Consider the following 22,000-nt stretch of genomic DNA (forward strand, 5'->3'; position numbering starts at 1 on the left):
TCTAATTCTGGTAAGTTAATTACTCAAGAACACCTTGCATACATGAATTTACAGACCACATAGGCAAGGTCTTATCTGTTTGGCAACAGGTTTGTGCAGCTGCTTATATGACTATTCCTAAGTTGGAGCTGAATTGCTACCTAGAAATGTACTGCAGTAAAGCAGGACAAAAGTCAGCACCTGTTCACAAATGGCATGAGCTTGCTATTTGTAAACAGGTGCTGACTTATTTTAATACAGAAAGTGCTTGTTCAGACCTCAAGAATGTGTTTTGTGATGATAACACTAACAAATATTTCTCTTCTAATTTCTAGTATTATCAATGGTTTTGCTTTACCTCTTAAGGCAGAGCATAAACAGTTTCTGGTGAAGGTGCTGATTCCTTTACATACTGTCAGGAGTTTATCACTCTTCCATGCACAGGTAGAAATTATAAAAATATTTTCTGCTAACTTAGAATGATATATATATTTTTTTTTTTAATGTTGCTTTTGAAATTTAATTGCGTAGCACATAAAAGGCGGGGGGAAGTTTTGAAACGTGGAAGAAATGCAATAGTTTTTTTAGAAATTCATTTAATGTCCTTTGTATGATAAATGTCTTGCTTCTGTTCTGATTTGATAATTAGAAGTGTAGCATACTTCTGTAATATTTTGGGGATTTTGTTTAGTAGTTAAACTCTCTCTTTAGGTTTTCCTCTCTGCTATTTTCTCATTCTCACAAGTTTGCCCTTCCCATTCCCTCTCCCAAGAGGATGTTTGGGTTTCTTTAGTCTTGTGCGGTCAAGGCTCTTCTTCACTCTGGCAACTTTCTGAATACTAATACCCACATTTCTGCGTAATGTTTAAAATTATTCCTCGTGGATTTCTTAATACTGCATTTATGCTCTCATGTATCCTTTTATACATTCAACCTGTTATTCCAGGTTTTAGCTGTGTTAGCTCATCTTGCAAGAGTTTTCATGGTTTTGCCAATGTATAAAACGTCTAAAAAAGATGCAGTTTCAGAGAGTAACAAAAGCTTCAAAACACTGGTTGTATGACTGTATTTAGAATTCCAGGTTGCTCTGATTTTTATTATATATGCTACTTTGTCCCCCTGCTTTTTTTTTGTTATGTGTTCTGTTGTTTCTCATGAACTGAAGTTTGAGTGGATTTGCACAGTGCAAACTATGCATCTCAGTTTAAAATTGGATGCAGTTTCATAAAGCTGTATAGCATCTTGCGTTGAGTCTCTCTGCTTTGAAAAATTGTTTCTTTGTGGTTTCTTCATAGAAATATTCTAACTTCTTAAATCTTTACCTCTTCACAGCTGGCGTATTGCATAGTACAGTTTCTGGAGAAAGACCCCTCACTCACAGAACCAGTAAATAGTTCTTTCATACATTACTTTTTGCATCATAAATGGCTAACCCTGTTGAGAGAAAAGTAAAACGTCTAACTTCTTTTTTCCTTCTAATTTAGGTCATTAGAGGTTTAATGAAATTCTGGCCAAAAACCTGCAGTCAGAAAGAGGTAAGTGATACGCTAGTATTAACAAAACCTAAGAGTTACTTTGTTCTACAATATAATAGCCAGGGTATCTTTAGATATTTCCAGGTAGATAGGATATGCTGCGGTGGATCTTAGTGTTAATTCTTATAGGTGAGTTTCTATACTTGTGGACGGTTTTGATGATGAAGAGAACAGTTTGATAACCATGGTTTCTATTCACAAAATAAGCACTGGTTCTTCTGCAGAGAATTTCTTTTTGTTTTAGAAAGGAGAAAATAAACATAGTTGAGGATAGATTGGAAAACTGTTAGATTTGAAATTGTTTATATATGAGGATAGTATTTTTCCAAGGAGGATGAAAGGTGGCGTTTAGCTACTAAACATGTAAAAGACGCAATTAGACCTTTGCATTTTTATTTCAAATCCTTCATGCAAATCTGAGTTTCCCTATTGAGGTTTTGTGACACAGTAAAACTGTTATTTTGAATATTGTTTCAAAAAATGTGATAAAATTAAGAGACTCTCCTTAGTTAACAAAGTTTAAGCCTTGGCCAAATCCTTGTCTGTATGGGGCTAGGTTTTCAGCAGGGATATACTGGTGCAATTCTGAATTTTGTTGTAAAAGACAACTTTAAATACAGCATTTGCACACACTTGGCCTCCTCTTTTTAAGAGACTGAATCCAGAAGGTGTTAAAGGTAGAACTAATAAGACTTTTTGAGAGAGGCTCTTGCTGAACTAGCGAGGCTTCCATTTCACCCTGAAGTGGTAGAATTTCAGGATTACCAGCATTTTACTGATCCAGATGATTCAGAGGTTTTATATTCAATGCTTCTTTCCTTTCTCTTTAGGTCATGTTCCTAGGAGAGCTGGAGGAAATCTTGGATGTAATTGAACCGTCACAATTTGTCAAAATCCAGGAACCCTTGTTTAAACAAATTGCCAAGTGTGTCTCCAGCCCTCATTTCCAGGTCAGTGGTAGAGGTTGTTATTTGTATAGGAATGTACAGGCTCAATATCAAACATAATGCCCCCCCAAATGTAAATATTATTTTATGTTATGTGATTTTAAACACTTGTCTTCTGGATTTCTATGGGAGAGGGTATGTTGCAGTGGAAGTTTTGTTCTGAGCTCCATGAATAATTGTTAGGTGTATCTGGGTTTACAGCACAGAACTTGCCATTTTGAGCCACCATAAGGCCTTAAACTGTATCCAGGAAGACTTTGACCCCTTCTGATTGTAGGCGACAGGTACTCACTGTATCGCCTTCAGACTGATAGACCACGTAGGATGTATTTGCACCCTTTTTTAGAGCAGTGTTGTGCAGCATTCTTGTTTTCCTACTTCCTTCCTTCTGCAAGGAGATGCCTGATTAGCGGTGATAGAACCCATAGCCTCTTTTCTTCACATTGTATAACGGGAAGAAGGGGAATAAATAGGATTGTGGAAGTTGAATCACAAGTGAAGAGGAGATAGGATTTGTGGCCTATAGTATCTCCTTATTAAGCTAGGTGACCTATTCTGGCACAAAGGTATATGCGACTGTTTTGGGCTCTTCCTTGGACTGCATTTATTTTTAGCATAATTTAGATCAGTGTTTTCCCTCCTACCTCCCTCTCTCCTCCCCAAGGTGATTATTATCATTGATACCTTGCCCACACTTAAGATCTCTTCGCCCTTATTCAGCCCAGCTACTGGGCCTTTCCCTGTCTCCTTCCTCTGGTATCCCAGCACTGCTCTCTTCCTTCCAACTGCAGTCACAGGATTGAGGGAAAGGGGCGATGGGAAGTCTGTCTGCTCTCCCTTCCCCTCCACAGCTGCAGCATTAATGCAGTGTCTGCACCTGGTCTTCAGTGAGTAACAACATATCCCTCAGGGGAAAAAGAGATTGGATGCTGCGGGGATCTGAATTATAGGATAAAAACTTAATTCCATTAATGCATGTTATGCTACTGATTAAAGTAGAGTTTTAATTCCAAAGCTAATGATTCCTGTTGATTCATCTTTGTGAAATTTCTCTGTGATTTGTTTTTCCTTCAGAAAATTACAAAATTATAGGTATCTGAATTGCTGTTAATATTTTATCCCTTTGACTCAAAGGTGGCTGAAAGAGCGCTGTATTATTGGAATAACGAATACATCATGAGTTTGATAGAGGAGAATTCAAACGTTATACTTCCCATCATGTTTTCCAGCCTTTATAGGATTTCTAAAGAACACTGGAATCCGTAAGTTTTTGCCATGACGCTTTATCTTACCATTTGACATACCACAGATAAATTTAGGGAATGTCTGCCAAAGAACATCTGGACAGGAGAGATCCAAATTCAAAGCTGGTGTGAGCGGGTGCAACTGTGTTAATGCCAATATAAATTAGTCTATACTTGAGCTTGTCTCAAAATGTTTTTAATTATCTGGTATGTGTAGAAAATCAATGCCTTATAGGATAAAAATAGACCATCTCACAAGTTAGAAAAAAAAGAAATTAGATGTTACATTGTTACTGAATAAAGTGTTGCTCATCAGGCATTTCTCCTACACAGTTTTTATAAACTGGTTAACATCTTAAGCCTGATCGCAGATTGTCTAGAAGAATATAACTTGGCATTAGTAAAGCTTTTTGGCTGTATCATGGATGATACTGGTACCTCTGGTACTAGCATTTTTCTAAACATCTGTGAAATGTATAGACATCAGTATGTTCTTAGGTTGGGTTGTTTTTTTCTAAATTTATTTAAATATGGCTCTTCTCTGTTACTTACAGTAGTAGAGTAATTACGTCATATTGATATCCTGTTAATTTGGGATTTTTATTTTTAAACTGAATGACCTAGTAGAAAGTGTTTTAATGGAAAATACTACTACAGTTATACCATGTATTCTACACTTTAGTTGAAAAGTTTTTCTAAATCAGGCTGGTTACCAATTTGTAAACCCAGTATTTTCAATGACTTGTGCTACGTTCAGGTCCCAGTTGCTTTAAGACCGTAAGTCCTAAGACTTAAGTCCTGCTTAAGACCTTAGTATTTGTAAAATATTTCATCTTTTAAAACATTAGTCTTTTTGTTCTGTATTTAGTCAAACCTCAAGTTTGTGTGGTTTTATTATGAATCTAATGCTACTGGAAAGCTTCTGTAGCTAACCCTCATCACAAAAAGGCACTTTCCATGACATTGTAAAGCAATACCAGCCTCCAACCTGCCTGTGCTCCTGCCCAACCTTTTGTACCGTGCACTGAGATGCTTCTGGTAATGAGGGTATTCCAGCATCCCAGTTCTCAGAGTTATCATACCTACACAAATGTTGCACCTTTGACACACCAGCCAGGTTAAGATACATGCAAAACAAAGAAGGTATTTAAAGAATTTTTATGTTTATAAGAACATTTTTAAATGCAGGCAACAAAAAAGAAAGTTTATTGAAAGAAGTGAATGATAGACGGGGAAGGAAGCAAAGTGTGGGAAATGGCACCTAGTTTGTCTGCTATATAGGTTTTGCTCCAAAGGTTCCTGGCACCTATAATGTTGATTTACTGGCTCCTGGCTGAAGAGCTGTTTCTTGAGCAGCCCCATGTCTGTGTACGACAACCATAATAGTGGATCAGGAACTAGGATCTCTTGATTGATAATCTATTCCAAATTCTTTGAAAGTTTTTTTTAGATTTGTTTCTTTTTTTCAGTTGCTTTGTTCCTCTGTCGTCAACTCTGCCAGAAAGGCATTTTGACCTCTAGATAATCAGACTATTGGCAGACCCATTTTACTTTGGAAATTCGAGTATATTTTAGGTTAGTTACCTAGTCAGATAGTATAAAAGAGTAAACGGATTCTACCTTTTTTGAACCTTTATGGGACAGAATGCCTTTGAAGCCCTTTTGAAATTACTATTATTATACATCATTTTTTCCTGTAGGAACAGATCATGCCTGTCATGTTCTATGCAATTAAGCAACTCGAATTCAAATAAGCAGTGGTGTATTGGCTCTTGGGTAAGGTCAGGAACAGCAATAAGTAAAGTAGGCAGAGGTATATATAGAGAGAGCTATAAATATTATTTATATATTTGTATATGTATATAATATATATAATTTTTATTTTTTTAATATATATACACACACGCGTGCGCAGTTTTACACTGACAGTGCAGCACTCATCTGAAGAATTTGTGGGTTTTTTAAAGAATTTTTTGCCGTACCAAAGTGAAAATGAATATGAAATGAATGAGTACAAGTAAATCACTCTTGAAATATGACCTTGTATTTTGCATAGATGCACTGAATATTCAGCTTCATAGGAAAATCATAAGGAAATATGAATCACTCCAGTTTTGTGTTTTAAATTCTACTCCTTCTGCCAGCATTGATGATTTGAATCCCTGGAGTTGCATCTGGAATTGCTTCACTGCATGAGGGAAGAGTCTGTGGTTATATGTAATAGCTTTCTGTTGTTACCTTTTACCCTAGAGTTTTGGGTTGCTCCATTTATGTAGTCAGTAGAGACATGAAAGCTGATTCTCACCTTTAAATATGTTAATCAAAAGTAGTTTCGCTGAAATCAAAGAATTTACATTATTATACTTGCAAGAGCAGAATTGGTCGCAGAAATGTTAGTAAGAGAAGACACTTTTATTTCACGTTTGATTTCACCTGAAACTAATAAGACTCCTTTCTTCTTTTTTGATGTTTCACAGGGCTATTGTGGCTTTAGTCTACAATGTGTTGAAGGCATTTATGGAAATGAACAGCACCATGTTTGACGAGCTGACAGCCACTTACAAGTCAGATCGTCAGCGGTAACTTTTTAAAGCTTTTTTTGTCAGCTGTGCATAAGGCCCGCTGTTTAGTTTTTCCCCTACACTCAGATGCAGTTGCATAATCTCACACATAATAGATACAATGCCTTAGTTTTCCCTCTGCATGCTCTTTAGCCTTCTCTTTGCAAGTTGTAAGATAATATCGTGTACAGGTTGTTTTTTACCTGTTATGAAGCACAGTATCCATTGCATTGCTTGGGAATCTGCATTCCTCATGGAATTCCTTTTGATGCCACATTCCAAAAGACTTAAATGTATCAAGAACTTCAATAATAAAGGAAAAACAAGGATTTCAAGCTAATACATCGATTAAAGACTTCAAAAAGCGTCTCACTGAGTTTTGGAAAGAGGCACGAGGGAAAACCCTAAGATTTGATTTTCCAAACTACTGTTCTTAGGCGAGATGTGGTCTTAAAGCAAAGAGGCATCTCTCAATCCTTTCATTTCTTATTCAGAGGTCTTGCTGTACCTGAGTCTTTTAGCATGCAGGATCCATTAGATACACCATTCATACACTCATTAGTTCCACCCTAGTAAAACGCTTTTTGTCTTTTCTCCTATTTTCCTTAATCTTCATTTTCCAATTGTAGTGCAGCATCTTTTCTCAAAAGTTTCAGCTTGCCCAAAGCATCAGGGGAAAAAAATGAGGAAACTTCAGGAACTCTGAACAGTTTGCAGCTTCATTTAAGTCATATCTTTTCCAAAACTCAGGGTTCCCCCAGGCAAAGCAAAGGGTACTGTATGTCATCAGACCTTGGTAGGTCAGTATAGTCTCTAAAGGCTCTCAGAGGCCATATTTTTTAAATTGTGTGAGTGGAGTCTTTTTGTTCTGCTTTGTTGTTGTAAAATGCAAAGTTTTGTACAGAAAAAATCTACACTTAACAGGTTAGTTCATTAACACAGTACTTTACTTGCAGAGACTTGGACATATATTTGAGCTAAGATGCCAGATGCATTCCAGATAGGTGTTGATAAATAAGGCTCAATCTGCTAGTGCAGTTGGGACAACATTATGCAGTTTTCTAGCAGAAAAAGGCAGAGAAATTTAGCACTGGTCATCTAATCCAGCTGTTTTCTGAGGGACCTCAGTGACTTAAGCCAGTTTGCGGTTGCGCTTTGCCCCTTAAGATGAGGAACTCTGCTCTTAACAGGAGCAGACACTGGAGTAGGACGTCCCATGTCTGGATAATGGGTGACGTTTATTGACTGAACTGCACAAAGAATTTTTCTTGCACCTACTGACGTTGTGTCTCCTGTCAAGGCTGGTGATAACCATTTCACCATTTTTATTTACTACTTATTTTAAAACATGTAAATACCTGAGTGTATAAACTGGGATATTTACCTTAACGTTGACAAAAAATATTTAGCATGTTAATAAAACTGCATTTCAGAAGCGTAGCTTTGATACCTCTTAAAGCTTGAGGAGAAATATGTCCAATATTAATGACTATGATAGGTCAAATAGGTAAGTTGGATGAGGTGATCATCCTCTAATAGTCTTTTAGGTAAGCAGGTTTATATTTTGTAATGATTAGAAGATAAATATCAGTAAGTAGCCTGAAAACATCAGGCTATTTCACTTGTTCTTGTATCTAATTTTAAATACTTCCTAGTGGCAGCGGGCTCTTTTTTCTTTACGTTTTTTTCAGGGATTTATCTGAAAGTTGTTTGGATTTTTTAATATGTTTAAGTACTCTTCGGAAATTAAAATTTCAAATAAATGAGCCAGATGTTGGCGTTTTGACTGAATCAAGATGGGCAGGAATGTTTCTAATTCGCTGAAATATTTTTCAAGAATTCTCTAACGGGACCGTCAGAGAATCTGTATCTCTGTAATTCTTAGATTTCCATTTCATCTGAGCCTACAAGGTGATGTAATAGAAATTGAAAGCATTTTGTACCTTGCAGCATCAAGGAGATTTATTCAAAGTAAACTATGGCAGAGACAGGAAATCTAGAAGGCAAATAATGCAGGTAAAGGAAATGTTAGGTTAGATGTATAATTTTATCAAATCAGACATTAAAGTCTCTTATTAAGGGAAATGCTACATAGGTCGTCTTGTAGGAATTTGGTAAGGAAAAAAAAAGTAAATCACTGAAAAAGGGAGACATCTTGTTACTTGAAGTTTCCCTTGCCTGGTGCCAAAGCTATGTGAAAGCCACCAATATAAGTAAGAACAGTCATTCTAAAAGGATAAGGGAGTGCTTGTTTTAGTAAGTGACTGTTATTTATAAGATTAAAAAATACTTTGCTTAAATAAATAAACTTGATAATAATTAAATGCAAGTTAGTCATCAAATGTTAATTTTTATAATCATGATATGTTTGTTCCATAATAAAAGTCCGTGGCCTTTTTCTCTTTTGTATTACAAATTAGTGTCTGTGAACACTGTGACTTGGTTCAGCTTGCGTTTTATGTTCTTTTCCCACTGCTTTGTTTAGTGATATTTATGGAGGTAATGAAAGGCATTAAAAAAACAAAAAAAAACCAAAAACAAACAAACAAACAAAAAACAAAACAAAACAAAACCAAAAAAAACCCCAAGAAAGGAAAGTGAAATGTATGTTAGTAAAATTGCAGTTGTGTTCAAGAAAATTAGCCTTGCTAATTAATGTCAACTATGTATTTTTTAACATAAATATTCTACAGTCTTGTCTCCTGCTAACTCTTTGTTTTATTTCATCTGTCAGTGAGAAGAAGAAAGAGAAAGAACGTGAAGAACTGTGGAAAAAACTGGAGGATTTGGAATTAAAGAGAGGTCTTAGACGTGATGGAATAATTCCAACTTAACAAAAAAACAAAACAGCATTATTAACCTGTGGAGTCACACATTTATGTAGTAGAAGATGGAGCAACAGTTTTCTGTATTGTGCAACTTTACAGTAGATTTCACATTTGTTTCATTATTACAACAGCACTGTATATACCTGTCTCTAAGTAAAGGAAAAAAATAAGGACTTTAATCCAAAGTTTGGACAGCAGATGGACTTCTCAGAACTTTGCAAACATAAGCATTGTTTTAACCCTTCTTTAAAAACCAGTCTTCAAAGATCTGTTGATGAAAATTGCGATGTCAAATTCCATTGTCAGGACCTGTTCCTTATTTATCGTTAGCAGAGAGTATAATACAACTTTCAAATGTGAACAATCTTAAAATTTAGCTTGTCTTTCTGCTAAACTGTTAAGTGTATTTATAGTAAAAGAGAAAAAAGACTGTCATTTCCTTATGAGTTTGTGTAACATCCTCCTTCTCTGGATAACTTTACTGTAATTTGACTTCTTTTCCTTTTGCACATCTTCATAAGTTGAATGTCCATTCAGATCAGGATCGTGAGAAACATAGGTCCTGAATAAAAGTTTTGTTTACTGGTGTGAGCATTTTTTTTAGTACCAGGCTGTCTCTGGTGCATCCTTTAATTTGAACATTAGGAGTTAAAAAACAAGTAGGTGATAAACATAGTAGGAAAGGGAGCTTTGGATTCATGCACCTATTTATTGCAAATCCAAATTAACGTCCACAATCCTTTAAAAACGAGCAGTGGTAACATCCTGGACTTCAGTACCTAACCAGTATTAGTAATATGGCATTGGACACATATACTGGAGTTGTTTTAGAAATACTAATTGCTAAATTATTACAATATGTTTTTATTGGACCATTTTGAAAGAATAAAGACAAACGCTAAACAGTGCAAGCATGAAATTGATCCCCAGTGGTCAAGGATCTAATTGGAAATGGAGTTGAGATAGCAGTTTGGACTGTTTGGAGTTGTTGCCTTACTTTTTAATATGTATTTATAAAGTGTTCCAGCAAAAGAGGATGTAGCCTCCAAGAAACATACTATAGTGGTTTTGTGATTCTAGTACTATTACTCATCACAGTACCAGCCCTGTGGTCTTAGCTGGAAAGGATTCTGGATAATTTACTTCTGCATTCTCATCTGGATGCTCATTCCTAACTACTGTATTTGTTACCAAAAGTGGTTCTACAAATGCTACTGAAAAAAATTCTGGAAATCCTAATGTTCTGAGTATTAATAATAAAGTTTAAAATGCTTTTATATCAAAGGTGCATTGTGACCAAATTGTTTAAAACAAAAGAAAAAAAAAAAAAACAAAAAACAAAAAGAGGAGGGCTGTATTATAAGTATACATTATTGGCTATCTGCTTTGTATTTGAAAGTGGAATCTTACATCTTTGGTGGGTAAAATGCTGATAAGACTTATGTACAGTATATATTTAGCTAATGCAGTTGCATTATTATATACCGAAAGGTATGTTTCAGGATTTTTCTCCAGGATGCTTTTGAACTGTTATAGACATATGACAACAGTGAATTGATAATCCTAAACCATCAATCCAGCAGTATTTACAGTATAAAACTGAATTGGTGTTCATGAGTCTTTGTGATAGTTGCAAACATGAGTTTATGACCTGTTGCCATTGATAGAAATACAGTATAAATACAAGCTTGTATATTTTTCTTCCTGCCATTTAAATATACAGTAGGATTTGAAGTTTTCTTGTTTTCAGGCATGGAAAAGAGGTAAAAAAGAATTCCCTCCTAGACTACTGACTGTTTCAGGATTATCAGGTCACGGTTTGTACTCCTGGGTCTGCGCACACCAATGTTGTAAACGCAATGATTTTGTAGAAACTTGACACTGTTAATTCTGGAAAAAAAAAAAGTGGAACTAGTCATATGCAACACCAAACACGACATGGTTTAATGGGATTAATATGAGCTTCTTTTAAAGAACACTGACTGGGACGCAATGTAAATTAGGCAGTTACTGTCATAGTTGAAACATTTTATTTTAAAGTGCTGAAGCAAAGGTGCAAGCTGAAATACTGAAGATTAAATAAATTTATAACAAATCATGTCCCTTAGCCCATTGATTTTGACAGTCTTTTATTTCTGTTACCAAAAAAATATTTGCTAGTGTGATTTCTTTGTGAAATTATCATGCTTTACAAGAGGGTGGACTTAAACTCATGCTCAAAGACTATGTTCAATTGTGAAAAACTGAGATAGAAAGGAGGAAAAGAGATTGATGTTTTCCACCTGGTGGAGTAAAACACAACAATGTGAAATTAGAAAAAGCACCTTGTCCTGTACTTAGAGTTTAGGTGAGTGTTGTTTGTTCATAAGTGTTTTTGGTTTTGACATGACATTCTGGTATTGATCATACAAAACTGATGAGAACCTGATGGGTTGCAATATTTTGTTACCTCTGATGTTACCTCTGATGTGGGGATAGTGGGGAGTATCTAAAGTTTATAGATGATTTATCACTTCCGAGAAGGAAAGTTTCTTTAAAGTAACGAGACGATGTGATGTTAGTCACTTGACTCTAAAAGGCTGATACGACACTAGGTTGCACTGTGCGATGTATGTGAAGAAGCACTTGCCACAATGATACGACCGTACCCCCGGGATCCACTGTTTGCCACAATCCAAAAGTGATGTCCTGCCACTCTGCAGAGCTCCCATTGCTATCCATTGGAGTTGTAGGCAAAGAAGGCAGCAGCGTATGGGCCCAAGTGTGATCAGTGCGTCTGTTTAATTACGCTTTCGTTTGCTTCTTGAGTTCCAGAAACTACCTTTATTTGTGTAAGTGTTTTTATTAACTGCTCGTCCAGCAGTTGTTGGGTGGTCGCTCGTGTCCTGTACCATATTGGTTTCAGGAGAAAGGATTGAGTGCTCTCTGGTAAAAGGAATGAGCTGCGTTTTCAGTACTCGGGCATTGCATCAGGTCATGGGGATACAACAACTGTAAAAGTTCCTCTCATATACTTTAAATTGAGCACACATTGCTTTCTTCATCTTGCAAGTCTCCCTTATTGTTTTCCTTTCATTGCTTTTGAGTGTTTTTTGTCTCTCTTCCAAAGGTTGGAATGCTTTAAATGAAAGTATTCTAATGCCATTGGAGCATTCACTAGCAGGGTTACAGTAAATTCAATCTTGGTTTTGTTAGCATAAATAAAAGGACTTAATTTATTTTTTTTATCTCCTCCTATATAGGGAAAAATTGAGGGTGTTAGAGCCAAGAATTGCTTGCGTAAGAAATGCAGCAGCTGTACTTACATTATACGTGCCTAAGTACAGCCTTAGGCTCTCTCACTATGGAAAGGAAAATATATTAGGAGCTTTAAAAACCTCTTTATTGTTTGTGTGGAGGGGGATACGCTAGATTCTTCTCCCCCCAGATAAAACCGAAGTAATTTGCTTTTAGTTCTGTCTTGGAAAACAGAGATGGCCTCTTCTCTTAATTGTGTAACAACATCGTCCTAAAGCAGCTGCCGTGAAACAAGACAAAGGTGACAATGCGCAAGATTGAAGAATGTTCTTATTTACGTGTGGCTTTTTTATTTTGGCTCACCTGTTTCCCTCAGCAGCTCTGTAGCGAGCCAGCGGTTAGTTTTTCTAGTGGATACGTGCGGCAGATTTTGTATAGCCCAGTTTTTCGTTTTGAAGTCTATGAAACGTTATCTTGAAACGGAATGGAACTAATTTTGATTGAAAACTTTTATCCAAGTGTTGCTTCCCATCCACAGAAGCACACGCTTTTTATCATGACCTCTCTTAAGACAAGTTTTTGTTATTTGGATCACTTACTGTAAATATGTTGTATTCATAACCTCATGTAACGATGAGGAGTTTTCAAATATAAATAGTACCGATACATTTCTTGTTGTTGTCCTATTTTTGATTGTAGTATAGCGAATGACCTGTCATGCTTTTTGTTTCAAGGTTAGCATTAGATTCATAGATCTTAATATTTTAGCATTTCATTGTTTAAGCAGGAGAGGGCAGCAAAAGTTCATTTTTCCCCATAGGAATGCTCTGGTCCATTACTGGTTTTTAAACTTAGATGCATTTAACTATCTGTGGGTAGGGGGGAAAAATGAAACATTTTTTTATATATATTAAAAGGTGCATATGAAAATATATAGACTGGTCCAACCAGACTGTGAAAATGTCTTCTACTCTACATCGAAGTAATAATAAAAGGAAAATACCTTCCACCTCTGGGTGAAGTACAAGCAGGTCTTAAGCTCTTGAATTTAAATGTCATTCTTTGGAAATAGTTTACTTTCTTAAAAATGGTATCAAAGAAACTCGAACTCAATGGTGCTCCCAGCTATAAATGTGTAATCCTCCTCTTTTGCACATGCTCAAGAGGCTCTGTACTGTGGGTGCATCTAAATAAAGAAGCAATGAAGTGTTTTCCAGGTGCTTGGCTTTTTTTTCCACCTCCTCCCGTCTAAACCTCATGTACCTTTTCAACAGTGAACTTCCAGTGGTCAGATACCCATTTGCATGTATTAAGTGTAAGGATACTTGTCTAAGAAAAAAAACACCCGAACAATGAGGTGGTAATGTAAGTAAGTTTCTGACAGTAATGTAGTAGTAAATGCTCAGTTCTCCTTGAGTTTATTTTTTGAAATGCCCTCTCGTGATGGTGAGCGTCCTCGTGCTGCGCACAGCCACGCCTGTGAGGGAGGGAAAGAGCAGTGGATGCGGAAAAGAGGCATTCGATCCGCACGATGTTCCTTACAAACCCTTTGACGCTTACACTTTGCAGCTGGTGAGGGAACGTGTTCTTTTCGTAGCATCGTCCTGCTGTTTCAGTCCTCGTGTTACTCTGCCTTGCGGTTGGGAAGCGAGGACAAAGGCTTAAGATGGTTGCGTACGTGGGAACCACCCTCTGGAGAGACCCGCAGGTAGAGCCTGGTAAGGGGCAGTGCTGATGAACGGCTTTGGCAGAAGCGCAGCAGATACAGCTGCTGCAACAAAACTGTAGGCAAGATGCATTAAGCATCTACTGATTTTAAAATGACTGTTTCCTGTGTGAATTATTCCAGTAACCTAATTCTTAAAAATTCTTTCCATTCTGATTTTTTTCCAAATTAAATTTTCAGCATTTTGGATCTTGTGTGCTTTTGTTAGAAGAGCTCATTAGCACAAATCTCTTCAAATACTTGTAAGATAATATTCAGATCACTTAAAACCTCATGTCTATTTACTTCTTATTGCTGGGCAAGTATTTTCCAAAGAAGTTAAAAAAAAAGAACGCGCAGAAAGTTGGCCTTCAGGGTAGGATTTGTATTCGGTACTTGCAAGTTAGAAAACAACATTTAAAGGAGTGGAATTAAAAAATTAAATTAGCTTCCTAGTTCTTGTAGCAATAATTGCTTTCTTAATTTTTCATCTCTTCTCTTTCCTTCTCAGGAATGTTTTGGTTTCTCGTGTAATAGCAGAGTGCCTTGTGTATCTGACGTTGAGTTTGGTCCCCAGGTCACAAGTCTGTGGCCTACAAAAGCAGTTTTGTGTGCAGGTAAAGGCCGTTCCCAAGTCTGTATTCAATTATCGCTTTAATGTACAGTAAAGCAATAGCTCGGGTGTTAAAGTGGAAACTGATAGAAGGTCTTGCATTACGAATTCAGAGCTATCTGTGGTTTTAAAGATTAAATGCTGAAGCCGAAGTGAATATCCTGAATTTGTTAGTAAATACCTGGAAAGGAATTGCACTAACTCACGGTGAGTAGTGACTGCAGGCTTTTCTGGAAGTCTCCATCACATGAAAAACGTTACACTGAAACTTTTGACTATTTTTCTGGTTGGTTGTTCCCCCCCACTCTCCCCCTTCATTCTGTCTATTGACAAATTCCCCCCCACCTTCTCACGCTGAAGGTATGAGAAGTTAGGGATCACTCAGAAGGAAAAGCTTGTGGTACATGTAAAGAAATACCTATTTTGCGTTCCTGGACAGAGGCTCGTACCTGTGATACGCCCTTGAAAATGTCCGGGAACTTGTATTATCCCTGAATCTGGGAAGGAAGGTCTTCCAAAAAGAGAATGTGAAAGGGAAAACACAGTTAAGTTATTCTATATCACTTCTGAATCTTGTTTTCAAAATTCTTACTATTTCAGCAGCTGGGACAAGGGTTTGATTGTGCACAAAGCCTCTGAACTTGACCGACAGAGAAAGCAGCAACCCGAGAGCAGTACTGGAGGAGCATCTGGCTGGTGGCGTGTCGCACTGAGGGGGTGCCTGCCAGCCCGAGCAGAGGAACCTGGAGTGTAATTGCCCTGACAGCAAGGAAGGAAAGACTTTGCGTTTGTACACGGACGCGTGCAGACCTCCAGCGAGAAACGGCAGAGGTTACCTGCTAACCTTTTTTGAATTGAGCAGGCTTGGGTCAGTTCTGAATCTTCCCCTCCTGGTGAAGCAGGTGTGGTTTAGCTGTGTAAGTAAACCGATCGAACAGTCCGGCTCAGTTTCGGGTATCTTCTAATATTAATTCTGCAAAATATACTGAGTAGGACTACTTATGTTCATCTGTTGTCTCTGTGACTATGTGATGATTCCCATGGTTTTCCAGAGATGACTTTGGCTATGCAGATTATGTGTGTAAGTAGAAAATCACTGCGTACTTCGCTATCTCAGACCAAGACGGGCATCTGCATTATAAAATCTTCATTTCAGGCATCTTGGAGGCAGTGGGCTAAAGTCTGCCGTTGACAGATCTCAGAGCAAACTGAAACTTGGCAAAACACACACTTGATTTCTGGAGCAAGGAAATGTGGAATTCAGACACTGGTAATTAGTTTATTAGTCCACAGACTATTTCACAAACACAAAGGGATATTATCACTATTCGCTGTCCGTGACTCTTCATCAGACAGTAATTGTCGTGGTTAGTGATTATGCACTAGATGTCAAACATCAGTTCTGGCCAGACAAAAATTGCTCTCAGGGATGCAAAGGAAAGGATACTTCCTCCTGCGTGTGGTGCCCCAACGCCACCCCCCCTTCTCCTCGCGCTGCTGAGTGATGCCAGCCTCCTGCAACACGGCCCTGCGAACACAAGCGTGAAGGCTTGCAATGGACGAAATCTAAGCAAAATTTGTTGTCCTATTCAAAATTCTCATAAGGAGGACAGGATTGGTGATGATGGGCCAGTGGGCATTTTAGCTTTATCCAAGCAAATGCCTCTCCTTACGGTTAGCTGGGATTTTTTTGAGAGGTCTTGTGGAGCCTTGTTCTCCCTGCGCCTCGCAATGTAACTCTGCTTTAGCAGAGACTGTGTGGAAGCTTTTTTTCAGATGCAATTCTATTTCCATAATGATCTTCAATCTGTTAAATCCCCCTAGAATTTCCGATGCGAATCATTAAAGACCCCTCCCCTGCTTCAAATGCCTTTGCTCTGTACTTGGTTATTCAGACTTTGTTGGTAAAGTACTTTGAAAATGTTGAAATCTATAAATTTGTTCCAGTATTTAGAAATTTAGAAATGCTTCTGCAATAAATGCCACAGAACAGCTAAAGATATAGGAGACAAGGGCTTTGATTTGACACCCTAACTTAAGATCACCCAAGGAATGATTTTTTTTTTTCCTCTCCCACAACCTATTTCTATTTTCTCTTACTCTAGAGCTAATTCTGATGATAGTAAAGTTGAATATGTGCAACACAGAAGCCAAATGAGAGAAAAAAGGAGCTGCTTTCAAGAGCACTGCTTCCAGAGAAGGTCCATATAAGTCCCTTACGGCACAACCTTCAGTCCTTCTCCATCATGCCGTCCCCTATGCATGGAAATTGGCGCCCAGTTGTCCCCCAAAGCTCCTAGAGATGTATCGCCTTAATTTAGGGGTATCTGTGATCAATATCTGCAAAGATCAGATCCTCGCAGGTTGTGTAAGCCGTTTTGATTCTTTTGCTAGTACTGTTTATACAGGCCAAGCACGTGCAAGAATTCTTGCTGGTTTGCAGGTTTTTGTAAAAACTCAGGAGAGCGGAGGTGGCTGCTTGTCCCACGGCATTTTAGTCCATCAACGTTCAACTTTTTCAGTTTCTTTTTTCTCTGAATTTTCATCCATTTTTGTCTCAGCGAGTGTGCGTTAGTACCTTTCTGTGCAGTCCAAACGCACTTCAGCAACAGAGATCAAGCAGTTCCAGGAGCAGCGCAACTACCGACGCTTGGATTCCCGTGTCTCTCCTGTACGGCTTCATAGGTACAGCTTGCAGGACAGAAGCAGCAGAGAGGAGAACTGACAGCAGTCACGTACACGTGACATGATAACACAGAATTTATTTACTTCGGAAACTTTACCGTAAAGGGATAGTAGGTTCCTTGCCTGGATTATGAGAAGTGCTATTCCAACAGCAGCCCCGGGGGTTATATCAAGTGCTTCAGGCTTGACCAAAGCAAGAAGGGGCCCTAGCATTCGCGTGCAGGAGTGCACCATCTTGCAGCAGGTATCAGGTATGTTGAGATTCTACTCTTTAGTTTATTAATTCAGTGCCTAGGAAAAGAGATTCACTAAATTAATTAGGCCATAGAGACACCCACGCCCCTCTTTTTTTTTTTTTTTTCCCCTTTAAATCAAGCATAATTTATATCCCTGCTGAATCCACCATCATTAAACTGCTTTCTCTTTTCCTATTCTAAATTACCAAACCAGTTTCAAACCGTTGGCAGTGAAACATATACAGTATATAACTTAATGAAACAATACCCAACCTATTATTGGGATTTGAAATCTAATAATTAAATGTAAATGCTTGGATTCATTGTCTAGGAAAACAGAACCTATAAATAAGCCATTTAATGTCATACTGGTATTTTCTTTTGATTGGGCTTCAATTAGTCACTGACGTAGAATATCCTGTTACGGTTGTATCGTTATTGCAGCAGGGAGCATGAAATCCAGATCCTGCAGTAATAAATAACAACTCCATTTCCAATGCTTACGTTGTCCTTTCCGCATAAGCTTGATTTCATGGGATGACTGACTAGCCTTCATTCATTACGGAAGGATAGTTGCAGGGCAGAACTGGGAAAAGTATTATATCTCAGTGCTTTATTGGAAAGAACAACAGCAACAGAAAAATCAGATGAAAGGGAAGCATTTCCCTTACAATAGTACCCAGGATGAGCAAAATACAGGTAAGGCTTAGGAGCAGTGATTTTAAGCTTGCTATGAAAATACTAGCAGCCAGTTAAAACTGTGTGACCTTACTTCCATACTGGCTTTTCTCCATCTGTGCTGCTTGACTTGGCAGCGGTTGAAGTCCCCAAAACACAGCTTTGAAATGTATTTTCCTTTACTGTAACCTTGAATTGTTTTCCGTGTGTTCGCATTCTGTCATCCTCATCCATTATCCTCATCACTTTATTCATGCTAATATGTTTTCCAAGCAAGTCTTACTGTCTGGAAACGTGTCTTTTGCCGAGTTGGGGTGGTTAGCTTTTTGCCTACAAAACGAGGACTGGGCAGGTGGAGCGGAGGTGGGAGGAGAAGGGTTTGCAGCATCCCTGTGCTGGTGGGATGGGATTGTGAGCGATGCAGGCAGGATACCTGCCCTGTTGCATGGTTCCTCCCCGCCCTGGGTCCTGGGGAGAGAGGGCCGTGGGGTAACCCTCACCCACTCCCCCGGGGCTCCCTTATCCTTAGGTTGTCAATCCCACACCATTTCCCTGAGCATCTCACTGACTGGACACCTCCTGATCCCTCCTTGCCCCAACTTGGCACGTGCCCTCTCTCACTCAGTTTTCCTTTTCTTCCTCTTATCAGAGACCATCTTTCATCCCGGCCTAAACTATTCCCTCTCCCTGAAGAGGCAACCCTTACTCCTTATTGCCAAATCCACTGCAGCCCAAAACTACGCGCTTCTGACCTGGAGCTCGTGTAGGCTCCCGTTGTTTTGTTTGAGCCTGCTCCTCATGCCCTCCAGGGCTCATGCCCTCCTCAGCCACCCTTCTGTGGGATCCCCTGGCAGGTCAAGTCGTGCCTCTCACCTGGCTCCTCTAGAAGACAGACATCCTCTTCTCTGCTAACACGAGGGCGTGAAAGACCCGGACACAGTGAGTCAGTAATGACCCCAAATCAATCAGATACTTAGAGAGGAGGATGTGTAGAAAAAAGGTGTGTGTTGGTTCAGGGCAGAATTTGGCCTTGTGCAGGAGAGGATTCTATTTTAATCTCAAAAACAAAACCCACATTTTTCTTATCCGTGGTTAAGTTTAAAAAAAAAAAGAATTATTTTTTGTACCTTGGGCTCACTCATACTTGCTTGAATGATGGAGATCTTCCCTTTTCTAAGTACGGAAACATGAGGAGACAGATTAAGTACATCTCTTCTATAAACTGCAGGACTTAATTCTCTTCCTGCTAGAGTCAATGATGGAAGTCCTGTTGCTGTCACCAAAAGTAAAATAGAGATCTGTGAGGAGATTGGAGAAATCTGCCGTGTCTATATGGGAAATTGGTCAGTACTAACAGGAGTGATGTGGACTCATTTCCTCTTCCTGCAGTAAATTTACCCTATTAATATAATCTACTATTGTGTGTGTATTAGCTGGATGACCTCGAGCAAGCTTTTATGGATATAAGATTCAGAGAGAATGTAGGATCCCAGTTTGCTTCCTGCCTGTCCTACGATGATTCACCCATCAGCTTTACGGAAAAATTGCATACCTTTATGCTGCATTATTTGTGAACAGTACGTGAGCATACAGTTAAGCATTTAAGAACATAGAATAAATCCCAACCCCTTGATGTTAAGTAGCGACAGTTTTTCTAAGGCCGTCTAGACGCAATGTCTGCGTACAAAAGAATTTGGTTATGAACAGGGCACCATTGTTTGCAAAAAGATATTCTGCTACTGGGGAAATTGAAAGGAATTCTTTTGCTTTCAAGGGCAGGGAATTACCCTTTTGTGGTGCAGTTGTCATTTCATGCCCAGTGTTACTAAGATACTGTTTTTTCTTCTCTGAGACTCTCCATTATTATTACTTACCTAAAAAATGCTTTATTGCGAAAAGACTGCTTACCTAGTCTCTGAGGTGAGAAAAAAATGGAAATTAAGCAGTGTACCTTCACTTTCTTTGTCTGGAGAATACCAAGTGCGTGCAGGAGAGGTATTTTGTATCAGCTGCAGTAAACATCAGTATGATGCCAGAAGCAAGGTGTGTACTGTCCAGTTTGGCACCCTGTAATGGAAGTGGACTGACGTTTGGGAGGCCATGGAAGAAGGCAGCTTGCGCGAAGTGTGCTGCTCTGACCCACACCTGCAGAGGAGAAGGGACGCTGGGGAAAAACGCGGGTTTGGAATGAAGTTTTGTAATTGGGAGTGCTACGATAAGGTGAAAAGGAAGACCAGGCAAAATTAGTTCCAACATTTGTCTTCCTTCAGGGGTGATCAGATGTTTAAGAAATTATGGAAATGAGTAATTTTTGAACATATCAAATCTGTCTACGTCCAGGAAAATGCTGAACTCCAGTCATCCCAGTGTATCAGGGTAGGGTTGTCGGAGCCAGGTAGTCAAAGGCTGAGTCTGGATCTCTTGCTCTGACTGCCTGTGCTGTTCTGGTGGTTGGACACGGCTATGGATGAGGACTTCACTGGTGCGAGGTTAGTGCATCTGACATCTCCCCAGCAGTCGCCCTAATGAAATGTCATGCCATATAACAGGAATTTGGAGGGAAGAGCACCCTAAGAAGTTACCTGTCCTTCCCCCATCTCCATAGATTTTTGTCTCCTTTAAGCTGGCCTCTGTGTAGGGGTTAGAGAAGTTGGGGTCCTTTTCTTTGGGGCTGAAGACAGGGTAACAGAAGGAGCAGGGAGCGCTGTTTAGCGCCTCCAGTCATTTCCTACTTCCATGTGCCAAACAAGTTTGGCAAAAGAGAGATTCTGAATAAAACCATCTCTGGATGAAATGCCACGAGCATTCTTTAGGCACGTATGAAGGTTCAGTGCCCAATGGCTTCAGTGATAAAAACCCCTTGACGATGATGATGATAAAACCAAACCCCAAAACAGGGTTCCTTGAACCATGGTTTGAAGTTCCCTCATTCTTGTGACATGAAGAATCCTTCTGATTCCAGAGTTGCCCTTGGGTCAGGCAGGGAGACTGAGGGGGCTTTCTCAGTTGAAAAAGACTGTAAAACTGTGATGTACAGAAGCTGTCATTGTCACGGAGACACATTGCTAGTTCCACAACAGTTCTCCGTGCTGTGCGAGAATATCACCCAAAGCAGGAAAATTGGTAACTGTTGGACTGTGGCCCTTGCGATTGTGCTAGTGCCTGTGCCTTTTCGGCACCCTGGGGCCAAGCTCTGTGGGGCAAAAGGAGTATAGGCCACATAGTTTTCCCTTTTCAGTGTCAGTGGAGGTTTGGCCGTTGCTGAACTCTTGAAAATTTAGCCTATAGTGTGTGTTGCTGTAGAGTGATGCTAAAGGGCCATGGGTTCAGAAATTCAGTTCCGAACAATTGGAGCTCGCAGGACGTCTGATCCCTTTGTGCAGTCGTCACTGACATTAATTAAAAGAGGCAAACCTTGACTTTAATTTTCTAGCCTTATACTTAGGGTCAAACCCAATATTTTATTGTCTTTCCAGCTTAATCTGTGAGTCATTTGTAATGCGTTTTCCTTATAAAGCAACATCTGTATGTATTCTTTACATACCAAAAGGGTTCAGAGTTTTTTAGTATTTCAAGTTGAGTAGGAATCCCTGGGGTACAGTTTGGCACGCTACTGTGAAAACATACCTTTCAGTCATTTCGCCGCTGGGTTTCAACTTAAATGGCTGATCGAGGATTTAAACAGCAGGATTTCAGTGTCTGTTTGTCACATGCCAGCTGCCAGCAAAGCAAGAAATTATTATACTGGGCCA

At 38.9% G+C, this 22,000-nt stretch overlaps 1 protein-coding gene across 8 annotated transcripts in view; it reads left to right on the forward strand.

Moving 5' to 3' along the window:
* The window catches only part of PPP2R5E (protein phosphatase 2 regulatory subunit B'epsilon), a 78,052-nt gene extending 67,608 nt beyond the window's left edge, over positions 1 to 10,444 (forward strand). For 6 of the 8 annotated variants that reach the window (XM_054201394.1, XM_054201395.1, XM_054201397.1 and 3 more), the window contains 7 exons: positions 315 to 423; positions 1,312 to 1,365; positions 1,464 to 1,514; positions 2,345 to 2,464; positions 3,596 to 3,723; positions 6,183 to 6,284; positions 9,001 to 10,444. In XM_054201394.1, coding sequence (XP_054057369.1) covers positions 315 to 423; positions 1,312 to 1,365; positions 1,464 to 1,514; positions 2,345 to 2,464; positions 3,596 to 3,723; positions 6,183 to 6,284; positions 9,001 to 9,100 — 664 coding nt within the window. In that variant the 3' untranslated portion in view covers positions 9,101 to 10,444. The remainder of the gene's footprint in view (positions 1 to 314; positions 424 to 1,311; positions 1,366 to 1,463; positions 1,515 to 2,344; positions 2,465 to 3,595; positions 3,724 to 6,182; positions 6,285 to 9,000) is intronic. The other 2 variants (XM_054201392.1, XM_054201393.1) reach the window with 2 other exon arrangements.
* The last annotated feature ends 11,556 nt before the right edge of the window (positions 10,445 to 22,000 follow it).

This window comes from Rissa tridactyla, chromosome 4, assembly GCF_028500815.1.
Source record: "Rissa tridactyla isolate bRisTri1 chromosome 4, bRisTri1.patW.cur.20221130, whole genome shotgun sequence".
Lineage (NCBI taxonomy): Eukaryota > Metazoa > Chordata > Aves > Charadriiformes > Laridae > Rissa > Rissa tridactyla.